The sequence below is a fragment of the Delphinapterus leucas genome, chromosome 2 (assembly GCF_059928025.1).
Source record: "Delphinapterus leucas isolate spDelLeu-1000000601 "Yukka" chromosome 2, BTC_Dleu_Yukka2, whole genome shotgun sequence".
NCBI lineage: Eukaryota > Metazoa > Chordata > Mammalia > Artiodactyla > Monodontidae > Delphinapterus > Delphinapterus leucas.
The window spans coordinates 178,249,558-178,277,346 of NC_143130.1; the positions used below are offsets into that span (position 1 = coordinate 178,249,558).

The following is a 27,789-nucleotide window of genomic DNA, read 5'->3' on the forward strand; positions in this document are numbered from 1 at the left end:
CTGTGGAAGATGCTGTAAAATTCAGAAATCGGGAGGGAAAATCTAGTAAACCAAGAGGATGTCAATCTGTTGCATTAATAAAATGTGTATTATTAATATTTGACAGACCTGAAATAATAGAATCTCTTTGGAGACCAATAGCGCAATAAAGTTTGAGGTATTTCCTGTCTTTCTAGGGATGGTGACAAAATGGCTCCTTCAGTTGAAAAAAAGATTGCAGAACTTGAAATGGGACTCCTTCACCTGCAGCAGAATATTGAAATTCCAGAGATCAGCCTGCCCATTCATCCAATTATTACAAATGTTGCAAAACAGTGTTATGAGCGTGGAGAAAAGCCGAAAGTTACAGACTTCGGAGATAAGGTTGAAGACCCAACTTTTCTCAATCAGTTACAATCTGGAGTTAACCGCTGGATCCGCGAAATTCAAAAAGTAAGAGCACAGTATTGAAAATGTCATGTAAAATGCTTTACTCTTTAATATCTGTGAGAAAACTGGTCCGAGTTCTTGTCAACGAGGTGAGTTCTGTGATGACTGTTAGCAGTACCTCCCACTGGTCCTGGGAATGCTCAGTGGAGGATTAATGTCGGCCCAGGTGGAGTGGAGTGGTCAGGGTACCGTGTGACATGGTTTAAATACCATCCCTGAGAGAGCACTAATCTCAGCTGTCTCAGACCTTTGATTTCTTTTTTTTTTTTTTTTTTGGTTGTACTTTGTGGCATGTAGCGTCTTAGTTCCCCAACCAGGGATCGAACCCGCACCCCCTGCAGTGGGAGCGTGGAGTCTTAACCACTGGACCTCCGGGGAAGTCCAGACCTTTGATTTCAAACTAAACCGCTTATAATACAAGGAAGGAAATCTGCTTGAAATGCAAAAACTAAATTATAATGCATGTTCTTAGTTAACGGTACGTTTTTTACCTTTGTTTAAATGCTGAATACTCTTGAATGTTATTTTATATTTAAGGTGACCAAACTTGATCGAGATCCTGCCTCAGGAACTGCCTTACAGGAAATTAGTTTTTGGCTAAACTTGGAACGTGCGTTATACCGCATCCAGGAGAAACGAGAGAGCCCAGAAGTTCTCCTGACGCTGGATATCTTGAAACACGGCAAGCGTTTCCATGCCACCGTCAGCTTCGACACTGACACAGGTAAGAACTAGAGCTGATAGTCTGATCAATAAGCTGTTGACCTGGGTTTTGTGATGAAAATTAATAGATGCACCATCTTTTCTGACTGTTTACTGCTTGGCAACTTATCTCATCTTTCCCCCACCTCTAGGTAATGAAAATGATTTTCTCACATACCTCCCTTTCCCTTCCAGGGTTTTAAGAACATAAGCCAGTTTCTAGGCATGAGTACAGGGGACGCTGGGAGCTTCCCTCCTGTTTTCTCAGTTACTTGGTTCCTTGAGTAGGCTGTACTTTTTTAGTGTAAAGTCAAGTGTGCTTTTGACAATCCAAGCAGAAACACGGTTTATGTTAAGCAGAAGTTCTTTGCCCACAGGGCTGTGGAAGGAGAGCTGGTCAGCGCTTTCTCTTCTGCTATTTACCTGCCCCTTTCCTCTGTTCTCTGCCCTCCTCCCTGTTCTGAAAAGTGGTCAAGATAAAGTTATTTTCTGAACGGGCAGCAGGGGGAGTGATGTTGAATGAGCACGTACCAGGCACACAAATGTGGAATGACCGGCCATGGGTGGACGTCGCTCTACCACTCTGTGCCCACCAGAGACGTGTTAGAACAAGTCATCAGGACTGCAGCAGTTGTCATGTTCTTTTCTTCCCCTCCAAAAAAGGTTGTGGCGCCCACATTTTAAATGTTAGAGGGAATTCCGGGTGGAAACCTTCCAGTTATTTTGATCATACTGCATACATTCACTGGAATATGGGCACTCACTAGTACTGAAGTGTAGACCTTGAATTTTTTAATACCTCTGAAACCTTTATTTCTTTCCTAATACATTTCTTTTGTAAATCTTATGCCAGAGGAAGTAAAAAAAAAAAAAAAAATAGACCAGGAGCCAGATTTTTCTGTGATTCCACGTGCATAATACATTCCCCTAACTTGAGCCATGGTTATAAAATTTAAATTTTACTGTTCTTAAGGATGATAAAATTCTAGTTTTTTTAAAACTAAAGTAGGGCTTCCCTGGTGGTGCAGTGGTTGAGAGTCCGCCTGCCGATGCAGGGGATGCGGGTTCGTGCCCCGGTCCAGGAAGATTCCCACATGCCGTGGAGTGGCTGGGCCCGTGAGCCATGGCTGCTGGGCCTGCGCGTCCGGAGCCTATGCTCCGCAACGGGAGAGGCCACAACAGTGAGAGGCCCACGTACCGCAAAAAAACAAAACAAAACAAAACAACTAAAGTAGTGGGAGACGCAAGAGGGAAGAGATATGAGCATAGATGTATATGTATAGCTGATTCACTTTGTTATAAAGCAGAAACTAACACACCATTGTAAAGCAATTATACTCCAATAAGGATGTTAAAAAAAAATACTAAGGTGGTATTACTAGAATGTTTAGATAATATAGAAAGCAAAAAAAAGGTGAAATCTTTGGGGCCAACTCATAGCCTTTGGAGTGCATATGAGTTGTCTGAGTTGACTGATATTCTTAAAAAAGCAATAATGAGACCACACTGGGATTATCTTGTTAATAACACTCTTTTCTTTCAAATAGCCCAATTTCTGTGTCACTAAATCTTTTGCAACATCAAAATGTTCTGTTGTGAGGATATACTTTCGTTTACTTAACCAGTATTTGAACCTAAAAGAAATATCCTTTTGCTTTTTTCTTTCATTGTGGTATAACTGACATATAACAACATTATAGTTGTATCACTTCGTGTGAAAACCATTAACTGTTTCTATGTTAATCTAGGTCTGAAACAGGCTTTGGAAACTGTGAATGACTACAATCCTCTGATGAAAGATTTTCCTCTGAATGACTTGCTGTCTGCCACTGAGCTGGACAAGATAAGGCAGGCACTTGTTGCAATTTTCACCCATCTGAGAAAGATCCGAAACACAAAATACCCCATTCAGAGGGCCCTGCGTTTGGTGGAGGCGATTTCAAGAGACTTGAGTTCTCAGTTACTCAAAGTGCTGGGCACTAGAAAACTGATGCATGTTGCTTACGAAGAATTTGAAAAAGTGAGTTGTAATATATCAGAAAACCAACCTGAGGGCACTGAGATGAAGATACGCTTTAATAATAAACTTCCTTTCTTAAATTATATACCAGGTTATGGTCGCGTGCTTTGAAGTCTTTCAGACTTGGGATGATGAATATGAGAAACTCCAGGTGTTGTTGAGAGACATTGTCAAAAGGAAAAGGGAAGAAAACCTGAAGATGGTGTGGCGAATCAACCCTGCTCACAGGAAGCTTCAGGCTCGCCTTGACCAGATGAGGAAGTTTAGACGCCAGCACGAGCAGCTGAGAGCTGTCATTGTCAGGGTCCTGAGGCCACAGGTGTGATTCACATTCTAGAAATTCGTATGTGCATTGTTTAAATGACCCTCTCTCTTTTTTTGTTTAGATTTAACTACTTGTTTCTGTTTTATACTGTGAAGTACTTCTTCAGCTCCGTTTTTACCCGTCACTGTAATCTTTTAAGATCTAGTGATTCTGAATCCTGGCGTTTCAGTTCAAATCTTTCACATTCTCCATCGATTCATCCCCATCTCCAAATTGCATGGACCCCAGAGCCAGACTTCGTGGGTTTAAATCCTAATCCCACCGTTGAACTAGCCATGTGCCTGGGGCACATTATTTAACCTTTTCCCCAGACCCCTTATCTCTAAAATGTGGATAATAATCGCATTTGCCTCAGATTTATTAAAAGAATTAAATGACTCCTTTTCTTTGTTCGTGCTTTTTTATCTCTTCTCAGTCCACCACTCTTCTTCACCAATGCCTTTCTCCCTTTAAAAAACCCAGTCCAGAAATACTTATAGGTAGAAGAGTTGGTAAGTGGATAGATATAGGATAAAGCCAATACAGAGCCAACGTTAATTATAGGCTCTAGGTGGCGGTATATGGGTATTCAGTCTAGAATTCTTTCTACCCTCCTGTAGTTTGAAAATTTTGTAATAAGCTGTTAGTTGGGTTGGGGGGGATCCAGTCTAGAAATTATGCCATCTAGAAGGGTTCATTCTCCGATAGGGGTGTCTGCTGTTCAGGGTGGAGCAGATTGTTAATAACGCACCCTCGGCGCCTCTTTACTTAGTGCAGTACTGATTTATACGTACACATGTGCGTGTGTTGGTTTAAATGTTAACCCTTCATTGTGTCCATGAGAGACTTGAGACTGGGGCTGATTCGTTCTGGCCTAGGGTGTCTGGACCCTTTTTTGCCACGTCCCTCTTCCCAGATATCATTGTTTCAAAAGATCATTGTCTGCTTTCTTTTTGTTTGTAAACCATATGGAATATGTACGTCCTTTACATTTGTAAAATGTATAATAAACTCAGGTGTGCAGGCATACATTCTCAGAACGGTCTTTTGGACCACTTAGTCTGTTCACATGTAAGATCATTATTGACACGGTTGGATTTAGACCTGCCACTTGCTATTTGTTTTCCATTCGTCTCATTTTTGTTGTTTCTCTGTTCCTGTACTGCCTTCTTTTGTGTTATTTTTAGTATATCATTTTAATTCCTCTATAGACTTGTAGCTGTATTTCTTTGAATTTTCTTTTTTAGGGATTACTCTAGATCTTTAATTTATCATGATGTGCTCAGTACTGACTGAACCTCATAACCGGTGTAGCCCTGTCTCCTCCTGCTTGTCATATTTATAACAGTGGAAGTAACACTGTTCTTCCCATACATGTATATTACATACCTATTACATGTATCGTAAACCCAGCAATACAGTGTTACAAGCTTTGTTTTAAACAGTCATATATATCTTAGAAAAATCAGGAGAAGAAAAATAATAATACAATCTTTTACGTTTGTCCCCGATTTATAGTTTCCAGTTCTCTTCATTCCTTCCTATGGCCTAAGTTACTCTCCGCTGTCCTATCTCCTTAGCCTAAAGGACTTGCTTCAGTATTTCTTGTTCCATAGGTTTGCTGGCAACAGTTGCCCTCCTTTCTCGTTTATTGGGGAAAATATTTCACTCTCATATTTGAAGGAGAGTTTCACCAGTTATAGAATTCTTGGTTGACAGCAAGTTGTAAATCTGCCCAGACTTTTCATTCTTGCAGGACTCCCCAGGGTCTCCTGTGTGTCCACGTAATTCAGTACCTCGGCCCTCGTCAGGCTGTCTTTTCCAGAACCTCCCCTTTATGCTTATTGCTGTTGTCCTCCCACCTGCAAAGCTGCGGGTTTTCCTGCCTGAGCTGGCGGATGGGAGCCCCTCCAGGCAGGACGGCCGTCAGCTCACTGCTCTTACCTGATACAAACACAGCTCAAGGTGCTGGCCGCCATTGCTTGTTTTCCGCTGTCCTGAAATGGCTGCTTAATCACCGTGCCCAGTTTTTGCTCCTACACTGTCATCACCCAGAGTCCTCAGAATGTTTTTAAATACATAAACTAAAACGCACAGGTATACAAATAAACAGTTGTCAGCAGTTTCGAAATTGTGATCTAGTAATCTGTATGCTTCTCCATGAACACGTAAAAGAGCAAGACCTAGTGACAGGCCTAATACCATAAGTTTGAAGTAGTGAACATAAACATGATCTTAGGATGTGTACAACTTAACGTGATGAGGAAGGAGTTATTGATGACAGAGTCGGAACTGTGAACAGCGGTGGCCGTAGCCCACATTCGTAATTGAAGGAAATGCTAAATTTAATTAGGGAGTTAGTGAAAATAATGATTTTCCCCAAACAAATTCACAGACTGTCTGAGTTTCATCTGAGGCATCTGTGGACCCCAGATCAAGACCCCTGCCTAGCGTTATAATTCTTTGAGAGTGTGGGCCTGAGATATGCCTGGGAGTCTTAACATTTCCTGAGGCAAAGATCCTGTGTGTAATCTGCTGTCTCTCCAGTAGCGTGAAGGGAACTGAATGGGCTCTTCCCAGTTACCGTAGCACTTTCTCTGTCCCTCTACTGTGGTGTGGACTGATGGATTATAATTTAAAGTTTAAAAAAAGAAAAAAGAAAAAGGAAAAGCATGTTGGATACTAAGTTTGTACGTAGCACTCCTGTGAATTCCTGAGCTTTCCAACGCAATTTTAATCATAGTCTAAACATTGAAGAGGGAAGAACCCCAAACCCAGGTTTTAAGACATGTTCTTTTAGCTTAAGCAACAAAACTACGTTGTCAGAAGATCTTTCCAGCACAGAGTCAAAGCGTACCATATGATGTCTTACATGGTCTTGTTGAGTTGTAGTATGAAATGTTTGACTGAACGTTGAAGCTGCGTGGCGGACGGGTCACTTTGTATGGTGTGTGTTGCTTGTGTGCAGCAGGACGAGTCTTCATTTGGCAGACCGTTTCTGTTACGAATCCTCTCCTTCCAGGTCACAGCAGTTGCACAGCAGAACCAAGGAGAGGTGCCCGAACCCCAAGACATGAAAGTAGCCGAGGTTCTCTTTGATGCTGCTGACGCAAATGCCATAGAGGAGGTCAACCTCGCTTACGAGAATGTCAAGGAAGTGGACGGGCTCGACGTCTCCAAAGAGGGCACGGAGGCCTGGGAGGCTGCGATGAAGAGATACGACGAGAGGATCGACAGGGTGGAGACCCGGATCACCGCTCGCCTTCGAGATCAGCTCGGCACGGCCAAGAACGCCAATGAGATGTTCAGGATTTTCTCCAGGTTCAATGCGCTGTTTGTCAGGCCTCACATCCGTGGGGCCATCCGCGAGTACCAGACCCAGCTGATCCAGCGTGTGAAGGACGACATCGAGTCTCTGCACGACAAGTTCAAGGTCCAGTACCCGCAGAGCCAGGCGTGTAAGATGAGCCACGTGCGCGACCTGCCACCGGTGTCGGGGTCCATCATTTGGGCGAAGCAGATCGACCGACAGCTGACGGCCTACATGAAGCGTGTGGAGGACGTGCTGGGCAAGGGCTGGGAGAACCACGTGGAGGGGCAGAAGCTGAAGCAGGATGGAGACAGCTTCCGCATGAAGCTCAACACGCAGGAGATCTTTGACGACTGGGCCCGCAAGGTGCAGCAGCGCAACCTGGGCGTCTCGGGCCGCATCTTCACCATCGAGAGCACGCGCGTCCGGGGCCGGTCCGGAAACGTCCTCAAGCTGAAGGTTAACTTCCTCCCCGAGATTATCACACTCTCCAAAGAAGTTCGAAACCTCAAGTGGCTCGGTTTCCGAGTCCCACTGGCGATTGTAAACAAGGCTCACCAAGCAAACCAGCTCTACCCGTTTGCCATCTCGCTGATCGAGAGCGTTCGGACTTACGAACGCACGTGTGAGAAGGTAGAGGAGCGCAACACCATCTCCCTGCTGGTCGCGGGCTTGAAAAAGGAGGTGCAGGCTCTGATCGCGGAGGGCATTGCCTTGGTGTGGGAGTCCTACAAGCTCGACCCCTACGTGCAGCGCTTAGCGGAGACTGTCTTCAACTTCCAAGAAAAGGTGTGTTCTGCTTTCGTCCTCCACGTCCGGGGAATGAGCTAAACCCAGCGATGGCTAATCCGTTAATACATTAGCTCCCCCGCAGAGGGCACGCGTGATCCCTACAGCTTAGGGCTGAGTCCGCTGAGAGGGAGAAAGCAGCCTTTCGCTCACCGGGCTGCTGGATGGTGTTGCGGCTTTAGGGAAGCCGTTAAGTGACAGCCCGAGTTCAGGTTGGAAACCAGTAGAGAGGAGAAGGGCACGAGAGCTTTATTACTGGTAAAGCTGCGTGGAGAATGGGCTCTCGATCTGCAGTCGTGGTGCTTGCGGTCAGTCTGCCCCAGACCTGGACTTCCACCCCAGACCCTCGCCCAGCTGCCCAGCTGCCACCTCCTGGCCCTGCGCCTGCCACTGCGGGCAGGACAGAGTCCACTTGTCTGGTGCGTGGCCGGCTCCCAGCGAGGGAAAGTGCTGAGCGGAGCGCGTTGGTGTCCTCCTCCCAAACTGACAGTCAGAGGTCGCCCTTCCCGGGAGCAGGGGCAGGCAAGGGGGGAAGCTGCTCGTTTCCATACATTTCCCTTCCTCCACAGAGACACAGGTGTGTTCTCACGCCAACACGTAGGGCTAGCTATTTGTGGAAGAGCTTCTCTGCCTCAGACATTTATTAATTGAGAAGAATATACGTAAGATAAAGAAATAGAGTGAGTGGCCGTTTTAAATACTGAATATACCTTCCTTTAGGTGGATGACCTGCTGATTATTGAGGAAAAAATAGACCTGGAAGTCCGGTCCCTGGAGACTTGCATGTATGATCATAAGACTTTCTCCGAGATCCTGAACAGAGTGCAGAAGGCCGTGGACGACCTCAACCTGCACTCCTACTCCAACCTGCCCATCTGGGTCAACAAGCTGGACATGGAGGTGGGTATGGGGCCTGTTACACACAGCGCTGCCCACTTGTCTGCTGTCTGCGTAGGGGTGGGCCCTGTTCCATAGCTGATGAGTTTGTCACTGAGAAGCACGTTTCCATAGAAGTTACCAGTGACAGTCTAGTTCTCTCCAGAGAGCCCATGTAGCTAATGATAGAGCTGAACTGTGGTATGGGCCGTAGTAACCTTCTTTGTAAGTTGGAAGCAGGGAGCTGTGGGGGAGGAGAAAGTTCTCTCTGTTTTCTGGATATTTGACAACCTCCTACTTGCCCTTCCCTGCTCTGCTGATAATTTAGGTGGTTCTTCCTGGCACCCTTCTCTGACCACCTTGTCCCCCTCCACCATCCCACCCAGCATCCAAGAACCTCTTATTCCTGGTGGAGAGGATCTTGGCTCACACGTGTAGGGGTGTGTGTGGGGAGGGAGAGGGGTGTGTGTGTGTGTGTGTGTGTGTGTGTGTGTGTGTTTGAAGCATACTTACCACCCCATGTCGCTTTCTTGTCGGTGTATGTCAGAGAGTGCAGCTGTGAAGTCTCTAGAAGGAGGATGTTTTATGGCAGGGGTCACTCAGGGGACAGATGGCAGTTGGTCAGTTCTGAAGTTGTTGTGTGTGGGTCACAGGTTTTCTCCTTTAAAACGGATACAGAAGTTGCAGTGTATCCACCAGTGGGACCCAAACAGTGAAAGTTCACAGCCCCCCTCTTCTGAATCGACTGCAAGTCCCAGTTTATCTCAAGCCGCCCTCGCTGCATTCCCAGGATGGTTGTGTGGCCAGACGCTAAACAAGACATACAGGCATCCTAGTCATAGGAAATCTATTTGTAAACCTGTTTGTCTTGTTACAGATCAGAAGAGAATTCTGGCTTTCTTCTTTACTTGTTGAAAGAAAATGGTCACTGTTTGGTGACGGATGTTAACTAGACTTACTGTGGTGATCCTTTTGCAGTATATACCAATATTGAATCATTATGTCGTATGTCCAAAACTAATAATAATGTTACCTGTCACTTATGCCTCCGTTTTGAAAAGAAAAAGAAAACTGTTTAATCTCCAAATTATAGTTTTCTAGTTTTATCTCTGAGGCTACCAGGAAAATGCTTTTGTTCTGTAAATTGTCTATCATACCGAACAAATATCAAGACCTTCGCTACATCTGCTGCGTTTGTGTTGGTATCTTTATCACTTATAAGTGGGGATCCTGCAAGTGGAAAGCACAGTCAGCCTAGCAGACGGTGATCTGAGGCTGGAAGGTGAGGAAATGAGGCTGAGAAGCAGGGGCGAAGGCTTGCAGTCAGAAGCAGTCCATCCTGGACCTAAAGCATCAGCTTTCTGTTAACGTGCTCTGAGCTAACGTTTGGAAGAAACACTGTTCTTGGACGTGTTTTCTCTGCAGATTGAAAGAATACTGGGCGTCCGCCTGCAAGCTGGCCTGAGAGCTTGGACCCAGGTGCTTCTTGGACAAGCTGAGGATAAAGCAGAGGTTGACATGGATACGGACGCACCTCAAGTTAGTCACAAACCTGGAGGAGAGCCAAAGATCAAGGTCAGTATTTCCCAGGGCAGCCGATTCGATAGTAAATTAAACAAGGTTCTCCCCTTAAAAACTACCAGGGAAAAGGTCACTTTACAGTGGAGAAACCTGACAGGTGCCACCACGCTCAGCTGACCCAAGTCAGCATCCCAGGGGAGATGTATGCTGTCACCTGTGGCGAGATGAGAAGGGCTCTTCACCCCTATGGTCTTCCCCCCAGTAACCATGAGGAAAACGTCAGGCGAACCCAGGTGGAGGGCCATCCCACAGGACACCAGAATGCCACGGTCATGAGAGAGAGACAGGAAAAGCTGAGAAAATGTCACAGACTGGAAGGGAGTGAGGAGCTGTGACAACTAACTGTGATGTGCGTCCTTGTTAGATCCTGGGAATCTGACTGAAGTCAGTGTTTCAGTTCATAGTATTATATCAGTGCTGACGTCTTTGTTTTGGTAATTACACCGTGTTAGAGGAAGCTGGTGAGGGTGTATGGAAACTCTTCATACTTGCCTTAGAACTCTCCTGTAAGTCTAAAATAGTTTCAAAAACAGAAGTTTTTTTTAAATAGAAAATAATATTTAGAAGTAAATTTACACTGGGAAAAAAAAAAATCTCTGCTTTCTAAGCATGTATGATGTGTAAGAAATCATTTCCAGAACTGAACATGATAATCTGCTACAAGCAGGTGTTCAGACTATGACCCTAAAATGTCACTGTTTTCACAAAAATCTGAATCGAATTCTTGTGAGAGAATGCAGTAGCACACTGGTCAGCACACGGGACAGCAGTCTGTCTCCAAGCCAGCTGTTTCCCATTTGTGTGAAGGAGTGGTCAGCTGGGGCCTAGCAAGCTTTCCAGAAAGTTCTGTTCAGACTCTGCAAGTAGGTCCCTGTCTCCTGTCGTGGGTGGTGGTTATAAAGCTGTCCACCTCACGCTGATTCATTAAGCCATGTGTTAGTTTTATGTAGTTTACAGTATGTGTGTTATATTTACCAATAAAAAGGTCTCACAAAACAGAAGCCTGGAAGAGCTGGGCAAGCAAAAACTTTGATCTGGGAGAAACAATTGGCGTTTTTTTTTCTACGCAGACTTTATACCTTTTCTTTTTTTTTTCCGCTTCTATGCTTAAAAAATGTTTTCACTTTGGAATATTACAGATACCCCAGAGTGTACTTTTTAAAATACTGAGATGCAGAAAAGCCAGTGAGTGTGTCTGAGTGGATACAGTATCTAGTGGAGACTGAGCTGGAATTCTCCATTAGCTTAAAGCACTGGCAGGTGGCACAGACTGACCCCGACTTGTAAATAGACATCAGTAAAATCGGCCTCGTGTCACTGGTTTCTCAGGTCGCAAGGTCCTCGTGTCCAGATATCATCGCACACGTCATATCCGATGGTGCTTCACTGAGCACCTGTTGTGTGTATGACACCCAGGCACTGGGGGACCCAGGAAGGACCCAAGCGGGGCCTGCCCTCTGACCTCCTCTTCCTTGGCGGGGGCACAGAGCACAAACATGAAGTCAGGGAAGACCGAGTCTGTTGATAAAGTAACAGACTTTGTGGTTCAGACGGAAGTAGTTTAATAATTAGAGAGAGAAAGTGTTCTTTATCAAAGCCATTTTACTGAAATAGATTGCTGAGTAAAAATGAAATCTTTGCTTCATAGAATGTCGTCCATGAGCTGAGAATAACCAACCAGGTCATCTATTTGAACCCGCCAATCGAGGAGTGCAGGTACAAGCTGTACCAGGAGATGTTCACCTGGAAGATGGTGGTGCTGTCTCTCCCCAGGATCCAGAGTCAGAGGTACCAGGTGAGCTCCGCGTCTCCCTCTCACTCTGGGACTCCACCTCCACGCGCCTCTTTAAAGAGTTCCTGACGCGTCTTTTCAAACTCCAGACCTCAGCTCGGCACTCTCAGGGAAAGCTGGAGGAAGCTTTGTGTGACCTGATGTTCTTCCCAGTAGTTACTTTTCCACACAGTCGGGTTCGGAGGTCTGGTGTCAGTGGCCTCTTAGAAATTCCCTCCGTGAACTTCTGTGGGAATTTTAATTCCTGCTTTTCCCTGCCCACCTTCCCACTTGCATTTTTATTATGGGAATTTGCAAACATACACAAAAGCAGAGGGAATCATGTGAGCTCATAAATAAAGCTCTGCTTTATTTATCAACATGTGGCCAATTTTGTTTCATTATATTCCCTTCCCCACCCCCCAGCAGCAGATTATTTTAAAGCGAATCCCAGATATAGTATGCTCTTAGTAGGACACTCCTAGAGCAAAAGGAAAACTCAAGAGACCATTGCATTTAGTCCCTGGTCTCTAGGCAATAGTACTTCTAAATAGGACCAGTGGTTTTCAAATAAACATATTCCACAATCTCTGCTGTAACCGACTTTTCTGGAAAACAGTGATCCTATCCGGAAGCGTGTCTCTTTCCTTAACTGTGAACGTAAGCTCAGTTCTCTTTTTCCTGCCCCCTCCTTGCCACACACTTTTTGCCGGCTCTCCTGGCTTTCCTCCACCTTGCTGGCCTATCTGCTTCACTGGCTCTACGTGTTCAGCGCCGTCTCCACCCCACTCTCTCTCTGTCTCATCCAGCCTGTTGGCTTTAAATACCAGTGCCACAACTCCGTGTTCCTGTCTCCAGCCAGGCCTTTTCCTGAACTCCAGACTGCCTGTCCCTTTGCCTCCTTGGCGTCTCCATGTGACCACCTGATGGACGTGTCAAACTGGACTTGTCTCTCAGACCCCTCCCTCAGATTTGCTCCTCCCCCAGTCTTTTCTTTCCCGTCCTCCAACCTGCTCCTGGACACCCACAGTCGTTATCTTCAAAATTAACCCTAATCGGGACTTCCCTGGTGGTGCAGTGGTTAAGAATCTGCCTGCCAATGCAGGGGACATGGGTTCGATCCCTGGTCGGGAAAGATCCCACATGCCACGGAGCAGCTAAGCCTGTGCGCCACAACTACTGAGCCTGCGCTCTACAGCCCACGAGCCACAACTACTGAGCCCACACACCACAACTACTGAAGCCTGCATGTGCCTAGAGCCCATGCTCCACAGCAAGAGAAGCCACCACAATGAGAAGCCCGCGCACCGCAACAAAGAGTAGCCCCCTGCTTGCCGCAACTAGAGAAAGCCCGTGTGCAGCAACAAAGACCTGACGCAGCCAAAAATAAATAATTAATTTAAAAATTAAAAAAAAAATTAACCCTAATCTGTTTCTTACCACATCCAGCGCTACCACCGTCCAAGGTACCATAATCCCTCAGTCGGATTATTTAAGCCCCCTCCTGACTGGTCTCTCTGTGTCTGCTTTTGCCCCCTACAATCAGTCGTCAGCACAGCAGCCAGAGTGCATCTTAAAACTGTGTGTTTGCCCTGACGTTTCTCTTTCGGAGCCCGTTAACGGCTTCCTGTCTCACCCACCACGGCGCCTTGCTGGGCCCCACGTGACACGCCGCCTCCCTGATCTGCTCCTCCCCTCACGGCTCTGCTGCAGCCGCGCTGGGCTCTCGCTCATCCTCACACGTGCCAGGTGCACTCTTGCCCCTGAGCCTTTGCACTTACTCGGAAGCCCTGGGAGCAAGTACTCACCAGGCTCCCTCCCTCCACCTCCTGGTCCCTGCCCATTCGTTACCTCCTCAGTGAGGCCTTCCCTGACTCCCCTGCTCAAAATACATCCTCCCTGCACCCACGTCCCCTCGCCCCCTCTTCCCTGCTTTCCTCCATGGCACTGCTCACCCTGTGACATGCTGTGTATTTTGCTTTTCCCTTAGTTGTCTCTCTCCTCCCACAGAATGTAAATCTATGTGAGCAGAGGTTTTTGTCTGTTTGTTGTACCTACAACAGTGCCTGGCACGTGACAGCCCACAAGTGGCTGAAACAAACAAATGACTGTGTCGCGGGTTCCAGCATCCACGTTGGTGCTAACACTTGGTCGTGGTCATCTCACGCTCTCGTAGGCGCCACCTTCAGTCCTGCCTTCTTGGATGAGAGGCTCAGGTCTTGCAGGGCCCTGCTCTGGGGCGCCGTGCTCTCTGCTCCTAGGGCTCGCCTGCTCTCTAACCGTTTTTGCCTTGTGCCAGTAGTGACGCCACATCTTCTGGCTTGTGGTTGATGTTCCTTTCGTTGGTTTGAGGAGTTATATTATAAGTAGGCTTCTGGTTACCTGTGACTGGGATAAGTGAATGTTATCCCTTAAATACAGTTTCTTTCGGTTTATTTTAATTAAGTGAAAGTGACTCTGAGATTCACATTTTTGTGCGCACTACCTGCGTTCATTTCTGGCTTTGTTTGGTTAGGTGGGTGTCCACTATGAACTGACCGAAGAAGAGAAATTCTACCGGAATGCTCTGACACGGATGCCAGATGGCCCCGTTGCCCTGGAGGAATCGTATTCTGCGGTCATGGGCATCGTAGCTGAAGTCGAGCAGTACGTCAAGGTGAGAAGCTAGTCTCATCCCAGTATGTTGTCTTACACACTTAGGAGTATGAGATTTAATGATATGGAGCTAGGAGGTCTTGACTATGTGTAATGTGAACGATGAGGTAAAATCTGCTGTCTTAAAACAAGGAGTGAACAATAGGGCAAACCTTGTGGGATATTAATCATTTTGGAGAACAGGAAACTATTCTCTTTTGATAGGAAAATTCTGAGAATTTGAAGTGAGAGTTTTCCTAACGGCGATGAAAGAACATGAGACTTTTAACAGAATATGAAAATATATGTTAATATCTTACAAAATGAAAAGTCAAACTGTAGTATCTAACTCTGTTCTTCACTTGCAGGTCTGGCTTCAGTATCAGTGTTTGTGGGACATGCAAGCTGAGAACATCTATAACAGACTCGGGGAGGATCTCAACAAGTGGCAGGCGCTCTTGGTGCAGATAAGGAAGGCCCGAGGAACCTTTGACAATGCAGAGACCAAGAAGGAGTTTGGACCAGTAGTCATAGATTACGGCAAGGTGAGCTCTGCTGTCTCATTGAAAGGTGTCCAGGGAGCTGGGACGGCAACATCTGACTAAAATGAAGTTGAGGCATAAACACTCCAGCGTGAAAGACTTGCTCATCCGCTGTCGTGTGCTCCTTCACCTGCAGGTCCAGTCTAAGGTGAACCTGAAGTACGACTCTTGGCATAAGGAGGTCCTCAGCAAATTTGGGCAGATGCTCGGCTCAAACATGACAGAGTTCCACTCCCAGATCTCCAAGGTGAGGAGGCAGGATCCTGCCGGTGTGATGAACCCCCTGGTGCCCCTCGGCTCTCCGTTAAACGCTCTGCTCTCTCCGGACAGTCTCGCCAGGAGCTGGAGCAACACTCCGTGGACACGGCCAGCACCTCCGACGCTGTGACCTTCATCACCTACGTGCAGTCTCTGAAACGGAAGATCAAGCAGTTTGAAAAGCAAGTCGAGGTGAGCTCTGTCCCTCACTGTGTCTCAGGTGGGGTCTACGGCGCATCTCTGTCGTGCCCCTGCCGTGCTTGTAAGGGTGGGCAGGTGATTCTTAGGCACTTCAGGGTTTGAGAGCCACAGGCTCCTGTCTTTTAAAATCTTTTGCTGTAGTTGTGGACCTTCAAGTCCTCAAACTTGAATTACCTTCTCATAATTTGGAAGGAGGGTGTGACGCTCAGCTCTAGCACGCTTAGACCCTGCTCGGGGCCACCCGGTGCAGCCGGGAGCAGTCACGGGACTGGCCACGGTGCCGTCGGGAGGGGAGCACGTGTGCTCCGTAGCCGCGGGGTGCCCTCCCGTCCGTGGGAATCTGACAGCTGTCTCTGCTGCCCTTGTGAAGGAAAGTGCTAAGTTTATTCTGTGACCCTCAAAGCTCTACCGCAACGGCCAGCGCTTGCTGGAAAAGCAAAGGTTCCAGTTCCCGCCTTCCTGGCTTTACATTGACAACATCGAGGGAGAGTGGGGGGCCTTCAACGACATCATGCGGCGGAAGGACTCTGCCATCCAGCAGCAGGTGGCAAACCTGCAGATGAAGATCGTCCAGGAGGACCGGGCTGTGGAGAGCCGCACCTCCGACCTGCTGACCGACTGGGAGAAGACCAAGCCTGTCACGGTGAGTCTCGCCCCCGGCGCCGCAGCTTCTCCCGAGCCGGCAGCAGGTGACCTGGCGTCTCTGCTTTCGGAGACTTAAAAGGCCCTGCCATGGCTTAGCTTTCCAGAATGAAGACTTTTCCCTGTAATTAAAAGGAGCAGTACTTGCAGGTAGTGGATTTGGAAACACGAAAGCCTACTTAGACCTCCTCGTGACAGTCACTTAAGTCAAGGAATTGTTTTAAAGACTAACGTTTTTCTGTTTGTAAGTTATCCTCTTACTTAGGCATAGTCAGAAGTTAGAATTTCCTCTCTCGTGGACACAGGCCAAGCATCGCGCTTGAACTCTGACGTCATTGTCGCGGTCGTTAAGGCTTTCTGTACCGGGACCTGCCACACCCTGGTCTCTGGGTTCATTCAAGTATTTATTGAGCACCGACTATATTCTGGGCAGCAGAGATACAGCGGTGACCAGAAAGGAGCCCTCCCTGCATGGAGTTACGCTCCACTGGGGCACGGAGGGTAAAGCGTGAACGAGAAGAACAGGTGTTTTAAGTCAGATGGTGATACGTGCCGCGGGAAAGGGGTGTTGGTGCGTTCCTGCTCTGCAGGGGGTTGACATGTGGAGGCTGAGGGAGGGGCCGGCAAGCGTGCCGTGGCCGAGGGGGCGTCCAGGCAGGGGGACGGCCAGTATGGGGCTCAGGCAAGTAGGTCACGGCCTGCCTGGCTCACTGGGTGGAATTCAAACTTAGACATACACGTACGCATAGAAGGGGAAGGGTTTTGAAATGCTCTGAACGTCAGTCTGGTTTTATAGTGTGGATGGAGGTTCTCCGCACCAGTCCTGGGGGCTGATTTGGCTGCCCCACGTCTACTGGGTTGGCCTCTGTGCTGCTGGGCCCAAGGTCCTGCCTTGTGTTTCATTTTGGCTGAGGGGCCCCGCTGTTAAGCAGGCTTGTGCTTTTGCTAATGCCAGAGCTTCCAGGCTCTGCAGGGGAGTGAGTACTGATCACTAGACAAACGAGTGTGATCACCTGAATTTGAATATCTTTTGTTGCCTCACCTTGCTAGTAATGTGTTAGAGTGAAAACTTTGATATTTTGTGTAGTCCTTCTCAAAGGTTATCAGAATGGAAAGGAAGTGTGTAAACAGTGTTAAGGCTGAAGTAGAGTCTTCTCCAGTGAGAACAGTGCTTTCCTTTTCATTCTTCTCTCGGTAACTGATACCACGACTCCGCATCTCAGGGAGGGCGTGGCTGGCAGCCCCAAGCACCCTGTCCCCTCGGTCAGGAGTGTCCTGCTCCAGGCCCAGGTCTGTCCTGACTCTTCTCTTCCGTCTCCCTCAGCACTTAGTGAGGGGTGGCTGAGTCGAGAGGTGCTCCACCTTCCCTGTGTCAACCCTGGAGGTAAAAGTTCATCCAGTAATGGACGTGCATCATCAGTGTACAGCTTTTGGATGTTTACGTACGTAGATGTGTTCAAGGAATCACATATTCTAGAAGCCCAGCAGGCCCCCTCCACCGTTTCAGAGCCAAGAGCTCGTGTGTCCTGAGCCCCGGCTCTGATCCTCTGGCCTTGACTGCTTCAGGGCAATCTTCGCCCGGAGGAGGCGCTTCAGGCTCTCACCATATATGAAGGAAAGTTCGGCAGGCTGAAGGACGACAGGGAGAAGTGTGCGAAGGCCAAGGAGGCGCTGGAACTGACAGATACGGGACTTCTCGGTGGCAGCGAAGAGCGCGTCCAGGTACGAACCGCTCCAGCGGGCAGCTGGGGCCGGGCCCCTCGTGCTCACGCTGCCTCTGGCCCACAGTGTCTCACGAGCCGTGGGGTGGTTCTGCTTCCATTTCAGCTGCTTTACTCTGCTTCATCGCAGGTGGCCTTAGAGGAGCTACAGGACCTCAAAGGCGTTTGGTCAGAACTGTCTAAGGTCTGGGAGCAGATCGATCAGATGAAGGAGCAGCCGTGGGTTTCAGTGCAGCCTCGGAAGGTACGTGGAGCTACCGGTAGCTGTTATGTACACGCCTTCACGCACTGAAAGTTGTAGGCGTCACCTAGAAACTCGGCAAGCAAGGAACTGTTAGAATTCACAAAATGTCACTTGATGGTCATTTACATTATTCATCCAGATTAATGTAAAATTTCTCCTGAAACCATTTTAAAAATATTTCATCGTTTAAAGGAATGTTGGCAAACTAAATACCATCTTGTGTCTCTCTTGACAGCTTCGGCAAAATTTAGATGGCCTCTTGAACCAGCTGAAAAACTTCCCCGCACGATTACGGCAGTACGCGTCCTACGAGTTTGTCCAGAGGCTTCTGAAAGGTTACCTCAAGGTCGGTGACTCAGAGCTGCGGTCACAGATGTCCGCTAGAAACACGCCACACGGGTAACACGGCTCCATCTCTCCACAGATAAACATGCTGGTGATTGAACTGAAATCTGAAGCACTTAAAGATCGCCACTGGAAACAGCTGATGAAACGGCTTCGTGTAAACTGGGTTGTTTCTGAGCTGACCCTCGGCCAGATCTGGGACGTTGACTTGCAGAAAAATGAAGCGGTTGTCAAGGATGTGCTGCTTGTAGCACAGGGGGAGATGGCTTTGGAGGAATTTTTGAAGCAGGTAAGTAATAGGCTGATGGGCATTCCAGATCTTGTTTCAGGCTGTGACATAGACTGACGTAGATTTGAGCCTCACATGTGGTCCCTTTTGTCTCCATTACACTCGGTCACTTGTGTGGCTGGCGAACGCCCACATACTGATGACGTGCCTCTTTCGGTTTCAATTCAGATAAGAGAAGTGTGGAATACTTACGAATTAGACTTGGTTAACTATCAGAACAAGTGTCGCCTGATCCGAGGCTGGGACGACCTCTTCAACAAGGTCAAAGAGCACATCAACAGCGTGTCTGCCATGAAGCTCTCTCCGTATTATAAGGTACCGCTGTGGGGAGGTGTCCCTCCCGCACATCCACCGTTGTACCTTCAGACTTACAGTCAGGGCCTTCCCAGGCGGTCCAGCGATTGACTCCGCACTTCCACTGCAGGGGGCATGGGTTCGATCCCTGTAGGGGAACTAAGATCCGGCATGCTGTGTGGCCAAAACAGATTCCTTTTAAATAATTAAAAAATAAAAATGGCCAGACTCACAGTTCCCAGGTGCCTCTGGTAGAAAATGTGAGTCACGTAAGTTGACAGGATCTTTTTTCTGCATATTGGCGTGAGTCCTGGTGTATCTGAGAGTGGAGAGTTCAGCAGTTGAGCTCTGCCTTCCATCCACCCACTAGGTGTTTGAAGAGGATGCCCTGAGCTGGGAAGACAAACTGAACCGGATCATGGCTCTCTTCGACGTGTGGATCGACGTGCAGAGGCGCTGGGTCTACCTGGAGGGCATCTTTACGGGCAGCGCAGACATCAAACACCTGCTGCCGGTGGAAACCCAGCGGTTTCAGAGGTACATCCTCGAGCCGGGACGGAGGGCTGAAGGGTAGGCTTGGCTGGTAACCACCCTTTGCACGAAGGCTGACGTTAACCTCGCTTTTAATTTGATTTGTAGTATCAGCACGGAATTCTTGGCTCTCATGAAAAAAGTATCCAAGTCTCCCCTGGTCATGGATGTTCTGAACATCCAGGGGGTACAGAGGTCACTGGAGAGATTAGCAGACCTGCTAGGAAAGATCCAGAAAGCCCTGGGAGAGTACCTGGAAAGAGAGCGCTCATCTTTCCCCAGGTGAGAGGGTGGTTTTTACGGGGACTGAAGGGAAGGTCAGCTCCGGCGCCTCCTTCCCGCCCCTCCCTCCCTCCTGGCCTGTGTGTTGGTCACTCTGACGTCAAGGGTTTTGTTACCAGTAACCGATTTAGTGAATACCGTTTCTCCTTCATCCATTGCTTCCTAATTATAACAAATAATCCTTAATTTTCTACCGTGGGTTCATTTACTAAGCTTCATTTAAACTATTATTCACCCTCCCAGGTAGCTAGCGTCTCTTAAAAATTTAGCTGTGATTCTTTTTTTTTTTTGGCCACACTGTGTGGCATGCGGAACTTCCCTGACCAGGGATCAAACCCGTGCCCCCTGTGGTGGAAGCATGGAGTCTTAACCACTGGACCACCAGGAAAGTTGTATTTTATTTTCTAAGTGGCATTCTTTTCTTTCTGAATAGTTTGCTTAATATAAATAGAGCAGGTTTTTAAAAAATTCCCAAGGTGCGGTGAATTATATGAAATCCGGTGAATTATATGAAATCCATTGAATTTCTCTTCAGGATCTGTTAGGTGAGTGTATATCTTTTGCTGAGGGCTGGAAGAAATTTGGATGTGATCTGAATTCAGGCTGGAGGTGGTCCATCACAATCCATATCCACCTTCCTTTCCTGAAGTTTTGCCTTGATTCCCCTTATTTGTGTATATGTCATGTTTTAGCAACTTACATGCTATTTTAATTTTAGGTTTTATTTTGTGGGTGATGAAGATTTGCTTGAAATCATTGGAAACAGTAAGAATGTAGCTAAGTTACAGAAACATTTCAAGAAAATGTTTGCTGGTGTTTCGAGCATCATCCTAAATGAAGACAGCTCTGTCGTCCTGGGCATCTCATCCCGTGAAGGAGAGGAGGTAGTTACATTCATTGATTGTAACTTAGAAAACTTCACTCCCATCTTTGCGCACTTTAATTCTTAGAGTTTCTTTATTTCAGGTTATGTTTAAAACTCCCGTGTCAATTACTGAACATCCCAAAATCAACGAGTGGCTCACCTTAGTAGAGAAGGAGATGAGAGTCACGCTGGCCAAACTCCTTGCTGAGTCTGTTACAGAAGTTGAGATTTTTGGTAAAGCAACTTCAATTGACCCAAATACCTACATCACCTGGATTGACAAATACCAGGTACTGTCCAGTAGAAGGGGGACAGTCTGAAGGTGAGGGCACTGGCTGATCTTTAAAACCATCCTTTTGGGTCTTGTGTGCCGTGTCTCGCAGGCCCAGCTCGTGGTCCTGTCAGCCCAGATTGCCTGGTCTGAGAACGTGGAGACGGCGCTGAGCAGCGTCGGCGGGAGCGGCGACACGGCCCCCCTGCACTCCGTGCTCAGCAACGTGGAGGTCACCCTCAACGTGCTGGCCGACTCGGTCCTCATGGAGCAGCCACCGCTCCGGAGACGCAAGCTGGAGCACTTGGTTAGTCCCATTCCTCCCAGCCAGGCTCCTGGGGCTTCGCCTCGGACAGTTGAAAGAACTCACGCTTGAAAAAGATCCTAATTGGTGGCAGGGAGAAAAACAAGTGGATGTCCTGTTGACAAATGCTGGGGTGTGTACTTGACTCTGGTACTGCTGAAAGGCAATCTTGGGGGACAGGAGTTAACACACACGACCTCCCGACACAAAGGGGTGACACTCGTGCCTCTGGGTCTTTCACACTCTCGTCCTGTCCTTCCCAAAGAACACGTCCCGTGGCGGACCAGCCCAGCGTGTCTCTGAGCCCGAGTTGCTTGCTGCTGCTGGCCTTTGCGCCCCCGTGTGCAGCAGATGGACTGTTAGGATAGAGACAGCTCTTCTCCCATCACGTTTTATGCTAGGTGCAACTAGCAGAGTTTTTGTTTGTTGTTTCTTTGTTTTTGCTGCAGCTCTTGATTCTGTGTAATTCCATTGAGTGAGTAACGGTTTTATTGCTTTTTAAAGTGAACAACAGTTCTCTTGTTTTTCAAAGTGAATGTTTACACTGTAACTGGACCTAGAATCTCAATTTAAAAGTCTACTAAATAACCCCCGCACCCCGAGGACACGCTCACGTACTTTAGTTTACGTGCCTCCGTTCATGAAATGTACTTTCCGATAAGCTCTTTAAAGCGGCTCTTTCTTCAGATCACAGAGTTGGTTCACCAGAGAGACGTCACCAGGTCCCTGATGAAGAGCAAGATCGACAACGCCAAGTCTTTCGAGTGGCTCAGCCAGATGCGGTTTTACTTTGACCCTAAGCAAACCGATGTGTTGCAGCAGTTGTCGATTCAAATGGCAAATGCCAAGTTTAACTATGGCTTTGAGTACCTGGGTGTCCAGGACAAGCTGGTCCAGACCCCCCTCACCGACCGCTGCTACTTGACGATGACACAGGCCTTGGAGGCCAGGTTGGGCGGGTCCCCCTTCGGTGAGTCCCTCCCCACACCTGGACAGGTGGAGTCAGATAGGAAACGTACTTTTCCAAGATTAAGCAAATGATCTAAATGTACTTCTTAACTGCGTGGCTGGTACCTTCTAAAACTTTAAATCCGTTGGCGGCTATCACAGTTATAGTTGACCCTTGAACGACACTGATTTGAACTGTGTGAGTCCACTTAGACACCGAGTTGTTTTAATAGATAGGCAGTCGGCCCTTCACGTTCACCGGTTTCACATCCTCAGGTTGAACCAACCATGGATTAAAGTTTCCATCCGAGGTTGGTTGAATCCATGGATGCAGAACCTGTGGATACGGAGGGCCAACTATTGGACTCGAGGGTCCATGGATTTGGGTAGACGCAGGGGTCCTGGACCAGTCCACGTGGAGACCGAGGGATGATTGTACTTTGGTTTTTTAAAATGAATTGCTTTTTACAGTTCTTAAAACTAAAGGTGTGTTCTTACTTGAGTTCTCAATTCCTTTTCTTCAAACAATAGGGCCTGCTGGGACTGGGAAGACCGAGTCTGTCAAAGCTCTCGGCCACCAGCTTGGACGCTTTGTTTTAGTTTTCAACTGTGATGAAACCTTTGACTTCCAGGTGAGCAGCTCTGTGGGAACCACCTAGAGTTAAGGGCCTGAGAGGGCTGGGTGGGGAATAGCAGGCGGCACCTCTTAGAGCTGTGTTGGCCTTACAGCACAGCATGGTCCTCTGGGGACAGGGTTACTTGAGCCGTTGGAGGTTCCCAGCACGTGCTTGACACCGACTTGAGCTTCACGTCCTCAAATTCTTCGGACTCCTCAGTGTAACATATCTTCCTGGTGTCTATGCCCGGAAATAAACAAACATTATGGGAAAGGTTTTTTAAACAACGTGTTAACCTTGTCATTGGGATTGTATTGGCACGGGAGGAAACACGATACGTTACATCTGTACCAATGTTTATGAGGCACTTGACCTGTGGGGCTGGGCTCCTTGCCTCACGTGTGAAGCTGATGCCACCTTCACAGCCCCTCCCGCCCCCCCCCCACCCTGGGAGGAAGATGATATTGTTCCCATTTCAAAGATGAGCAGACAAGGGTTTCAAGATGTGATTTGCCCAGGGTGGGACCCGTCATCCAAGCCAGAATCGGAGCCCCATACAGCCAGCACCACGGCCGTGGTTTCAGCTCCCTTCCCTTCTTCTCGTTTCAGGCGATGGGACGGATCTTTGTGGGGCTTTGCCAGGTGGGCGCATGGGGCTGCTTTGACGAGTTCAACCGCCTGGAGGAGCGGATGCTGTCGGCCGTGTCCCAGCAGGTGCAGTGCATCCAGGAGGCGCTGCGCGAGCACTCCAGCCCCAGCTACGATAAGAGTGAGACCGGCTTCTCTTTACAGTTGCCTGGAGGGCGCAGAGGGGGCCGCCTCTTTGATTAGAAATAAGGGAGACTTTAACGTAGCTCCAGGACTCACTGCTGCAGGCGGGGCAGTGCATCCTGAGTGAAGACAGGCGGTAGGGCCCAGGGTAACGCTGCACCCCTCGTCCCAGAGCAGCCCCGCGGAGCCGTCAGTCCTTCCCCTGTAGCAGAGTCACCGTGCTCCCTCCCCCGGTGTCTGCACACAACACAGGTTTGAGCCGCTCTGGGCCCCCCGCATTCCCCTCCTCCTCCCTGCGTCCCACAGAGCCAGGCCTCCTGGCCAGAGTGTTGGGAACGAGCCCTCGTCACGGTGGGAGTGCCTGCTCGGAGGGCCCCGGGAGCTTGTTGCGCACACAGCCTGGGCTCGTGAGCTGGAGGACGTAAATAAATACATCCACGTTGGAGAGTTTACCTTTTAATGTTCCCTTTTTTTCCATAATAACGGTAACTCATCTTACCAGACCTCCTAAATAAAACAAAACGAGTGTCAAATCAGTACCTGTGTACTCCACGTTCCATGTTCTCCTATGGAGGAAGTCTGATCCCTAAGTAGTCCAGGGATGGGGGGCGGGGGGGGGGGCTGTTTATTTTGTGTTTTCCTTTGATGACCCTACGAGAGGGTCATTCTCATGACCTCAGCCGGTCAGTTTTGTCACAACATGGATTGGTTTTTATTTCTGCAACTATTGTTGGGCTGTGTTTCTATTCTTGCATTGACCTTGTGATGCTCAGTAATGCACAAATAGTGGGCTTCCTGCCTCCGGGACTTGATCCGTTACACATTCGGACGGCTTTTGTGTGGGTGAAGTGGGTGAAGATGGGCCTGCCTGGGCCGGTGGGCATCGTGTCTGGTGAGAGCCTCCAGCTCCCCTGGAGTCCTGGGTCGGCAGGGAGATGGGTGCTTGCTCTGCAGTTTTAGATTTTGGAGTGGTTTTTTGACTATCACGAGTCTTAACACCATCCTCCGATTTTCAGCCTCTGCCCCCATTACTTGTGAGCTGCTGAACAAACAAGTCAAGGTGAGCCCAGACATGGCCATCTTCATCACCATGAACCCTGGCTACGCGGGCCGGTCGAACCTTCCAGACAACTTGAAGAAGCTCTTCCGGAGCTTGGCCATGACCAAGCCCGACCGGCAGCTCATCGCCCAGGTCATGCTGTACTCACAGGGCTTCCGCACCGCCGAGGTCCTTGCCAACAAGATCGTCCCGTTCTTCAAGTGAGTCACTTAGAGTTATTCCGAATCGTGTTTCTGGCATGTGTCAAGTGTGCCATTTAAAGTTTACCTGTGTAGTTACGACACTACCTTCCAAGTATCCGTCTCTGATTTCTTGATGTTCGATGCTCTTGGTGCTCAAAGTGTACTGTTTTTTAAGAAAACCCTTTCTCTTTTAGACTATGCGACGAGCAGCTCTCTTCTCAAAGCCACTACGACTTTGGTCTCCGAGCCTTGAAGAGCGTGCTGGTGAGCGCCGGCAACGTGAAGCGGGAGCGGATCCAGAAGATCAAGAGGGAGAAGGCGGAGCGCGGCGAGGCGGTGGACGAAGGAGAAATCGCGGAGAATCTCCCTGAGCAAGAGGTGGGCGAGGCACCCCTAACTGCTCAGGCCCAGACTCTGCTTGTATTACCCTTTGCCACCCTGAAGTCATGCCTGGAGGGCTCTCACTGTGGCTCACGTGCCCCGGGGTGAACGGAGGGGACCCGCATTTGACGGGAAGCCTGGGGGTGGGTGTGGGGCGCTGGGCCTCACTGCTTGCTCACGGGACAGCTGTGCCGTGGGTCCTCCGGGGACAGGGCAGTAGACGTGGAGCCGCCCCACCCCGCCCCCGCAGAGCTCATCCCCTTCTCCCCACGCAGATCCTGATCCAGAGCGTCTGTGAGACGATGGTGCCAAAGCTGGTGGCAGAAGACATCCCGCTGCTTTTCAGCCTCTTGTCGGACGTGTTCCCTGGGGTCCAGTATCACCGGGGCGAGATGACAGCGCTGAGGGAGGAGCTCAAGAAAGTGTGCCAGGAGATGTACCTGACATACGGAGACGGAGAAGAAGTCGGCGGGATGTGGGTTGAAAAGGTAGCTGGGATCGTGGTGTTGGCTGGCGCCTCACAACCCCGCAGGCGGCCGCGAGCGGTAACGACGGCCGCGGACTTGGTGGAGAAGCCACGTCTTACGGGGCTTTGTCCACCAGGGGTGTCGTCTGGTTTGTGGAGATTTGCCCCAAGACCTGTTAGGATTTTTTCCTAACTTGAGAGTAGTGATAGGGAAACTTACCTGAAATTTTCAATTATGTGGTACAGTTTGTTCTCTGAAAATGCTGGCTAAAGGGGATCATGATGAAAACCGTCTATGGCAGTAAATGATCTGCTTACAAGACTTCCCAGTACCACGATTAACAACATAAATGTGTAATCAATAGGGCTTACATTCTGTATCGACTTCTTTCCTTTATCTCCTCTGTGAGATTCACTTAAGAAAAAGCGTGTCACGTGCACAAGCTGTGCGTGCTGACCCTCCGCTGCGGTCCTGGGTTAGACAGGCGGCTCGTTCATCTGGTCTCTGTTCTCCCGGCAGGGCACCTCAGGGGTGTCTCCTGAGGCAGCTCGGTGAGCGTCTCCTGACTCAGTCAGACAGCTCCACAGTTCAGTAAAAACCCTCTGTGTTTGCTGTGCTGTGGCCAGTTGAAGGTCTCTCTGGTTAGAAAGCCCCAGTACTTGCCTTGGAAGAGTCACAGCACACGTCTCCTGCTCGGCGGTGGGAGGGGCGGTGAGGACCCTTCCACCTTCTCTGGAGTGCTTATGGTGCTGGTCGGTCTGGCCCTCAGGTTCTCCAGCTCTATCAGATCACCCAGATCAACCACGGCCTGATGATGGTGGGGCCCTCGGGCAGCGGGAAGAGCATGGCCTGGCGCGTTCTTCTGAAGGCTCTGGAGAGGCTCGAGGGTGTGGAGGGCGTGGCCCATATCATCGACCCTAAAGCCATCAGCAAAGACCACCTGTACGGAACCCTGGACCCCAACACCAGGGAATGGACAGATGGGCTGTTCACACATGTTCTGAGGAAGTAAGTACACTTGGGTGGGTGTCCGCACTCCGGAGAACTGGGACCTAGGCACTTTGTCCTCGTGGTAACAGCGTACGTTATTCTTCTTACCACGCTCTGGACAAATTAAAGTCACTTTAGAAACCGTTACAGGCTGAGCATTTTCAACCTCAGTCACCCGCTGCTGTAAAATCCTCCCACACCAGGATCATAGACAACGTGAGGGGTGAGCTGCAGAAGCGCCAGTGGATCGTCTTTGATGGCGATGTGGATCCCGAGTGGGTGGAGAACTTGAACTCGGTGCTGGATGACAACAAGCTGCTGACCCTGCCCAACGGAGAGCGCCTCAGCCTTCCGCCCAACGTACGAGGCTAAGTATCCCGCCCTGACTGCCTGGCGCGCAGCCGGGGGAGCGGCTCCAGCCTCTGTGGCAGCAGTCAGTGTCGGGGCCTCTCTGTGCTACATTCTTTCCATTCCTGTGGCTGGTGAGAAATGTTTTCAAAGCATTCATTCATGACTTTCCACTACTTGCTGAATATTAAGCCTACTCAGTAGTTCCCGGGTAGCTTTTCCTGCAACTCCGTGAGGTGGGGTTGTAGTTAGGATTTCTGCGAAATGGCAGAACAAGGGATTTAGACATGGACACTTTCAGGGTCATCCCTTGGAAATGAGCACTTGATCCAGGTCCTGACCACGCCCCCTGACAGCGGTAAACATGGGCAGGCCTGGCCTGGGCGTGCGTTCATACTTTGACCCCACTTTTCTGGAGTTCCGTCGTGTGCCGGGCCTTGTTCTAGATGCTGAAAATGTAGCTGTAAACAACACAGACAAAACCCCTGCCCTCCCAGGGCTCACAGTCTGAGGTGGGAGACAGACAGGATAAGTGGTGTTGGGGCTACGGAGAAAGTAAACCGGAGGAGAGCAGCCGCCCGGTGCCAAGGGGTGGAGCTTGCACTGGCAGAAGGGGCGGTGCTGAGGCTCCCCGGGGAAGCTGAGGGCACGAGGGGGCAGCTCCTGTGGCTTCCGGGCATTCCAGGTGGAGGGGCGGGTGGCGGGGGAGGAGCGTCTGGCTGTGCCCGGCGTGTGCGAGGAGAGCGGGGCAGTTGGCTGATGCGGAGAGAAGTTGGGGCGGGACCCAAGGGGGAACAGGCGAGATGAGGTCAGGCCCGGG

General features: G+C 49.2%; 1 protein-coding gene across 2 annotated transcripts in view; it reads left to right on the forward strand.

The window, feature by feature from the left end:
* The window catches only part of DYNC1H1 (dynein cytoplasmic 1 heavy chain 1), a 65,694-nt gene that overhangs the window by 10,053 nt on the left and 27,852 nt on the right, over nt 1-27,789 (forward strand). For both annotated transcript variants that reach the window (XM_022576062.3, XM_089908211.1), the window contains 31 exons: nt 177-432; nt 967-1,153; nt 2,880-3,151; nt 3,243-3,470; nt 6,478-7,554; nt 8,275-8,454; nt 9,856-10,005; nt 11,660-11,806; nt 14,298-14,438; nt 14,785-14,961; nt 15,095-15,205; nt 15,289-15,408; nt 15,821-16,060; nt 17,626-17,781; nt 17,911-18,024; nt 18,260-18,370; nt 18,449-18,658; nt 18,827-18,973; nt 19,323-19,489; nt 19,592-19,765; nt 20,484-20,649; nt 20,732-20,920; nt 21,014-21,208; nt 21,893-22,175; nt 22,685-22,785; nt 23,380-23,539; nt 24,558-24,801; nt 24,978-25,161; nt 25,440-25,652; nt 26,401-26,639; nt 26,825-26,981. In XM_022576062.3, the coding sequence (XP_022431770.2) occupies nt 177-432; nt 967-1,153; nt 2,880-3,151; nt 3,243-3,470; nt 6,478-7,554; nt 8,275-8,454; nt 9,856-10,005; nt 11,660-11,806; nt 14,298-14,438; nt 14,785-14,961; nt 15,095-15,205; nt 15,289-15,408; nt 15,821-16,060; nt 17,626-17,781; nt 17,911-18,024; nt 18,260-18,370; nt 18,449-18,658; nt 18,827-18,973; nt 19,323-19,489; nt 19,592-19,765; nt 20,484-20,649; nt 20,732-20,920; nt 21,014-21,208; nt 21,893-22,175; nt 22,685-22,785; nt 23,380-23,539; nt 24,558-24,801; nt 24,978-25,161; nt 25,440-25,652; nt 26,401-26,639; nt 26,825-26,981 (6,496 nt within the window). The remainder of the gene's footprint in view (nt 1-176; nt 433-966; nt 1,154-2,879; nt 3,152-3,242; nt 3,471-6,477; nt 7,555-8,274; nt 8,455-9,855; nt 10,006-11,659; nt 11,807-14,297; nt 14,439-14,784; nt 14,962-15,094; nt 15,206-15,288; nt 15,409-15,820; nt 16,061-17,625; nt 17,782-17,910; nt 18,025-18,259; nt 18,371-18,448; nt 18,659-18,826; nt 18,974-19,322; nt 19,490-19,591; nt 19,766-20,483; nt 20,650-20,731; nt 20,921-21,013; nt 21,209-21,892; nt 22,176-22,684; nt 22,786-23,379; nt 23,540-24,557; nt 24,802-24,977; nt 25,162-25,439; nt 25,653-26,400; nt 26,640-26,824; nt 26,982-27,789) is intronic.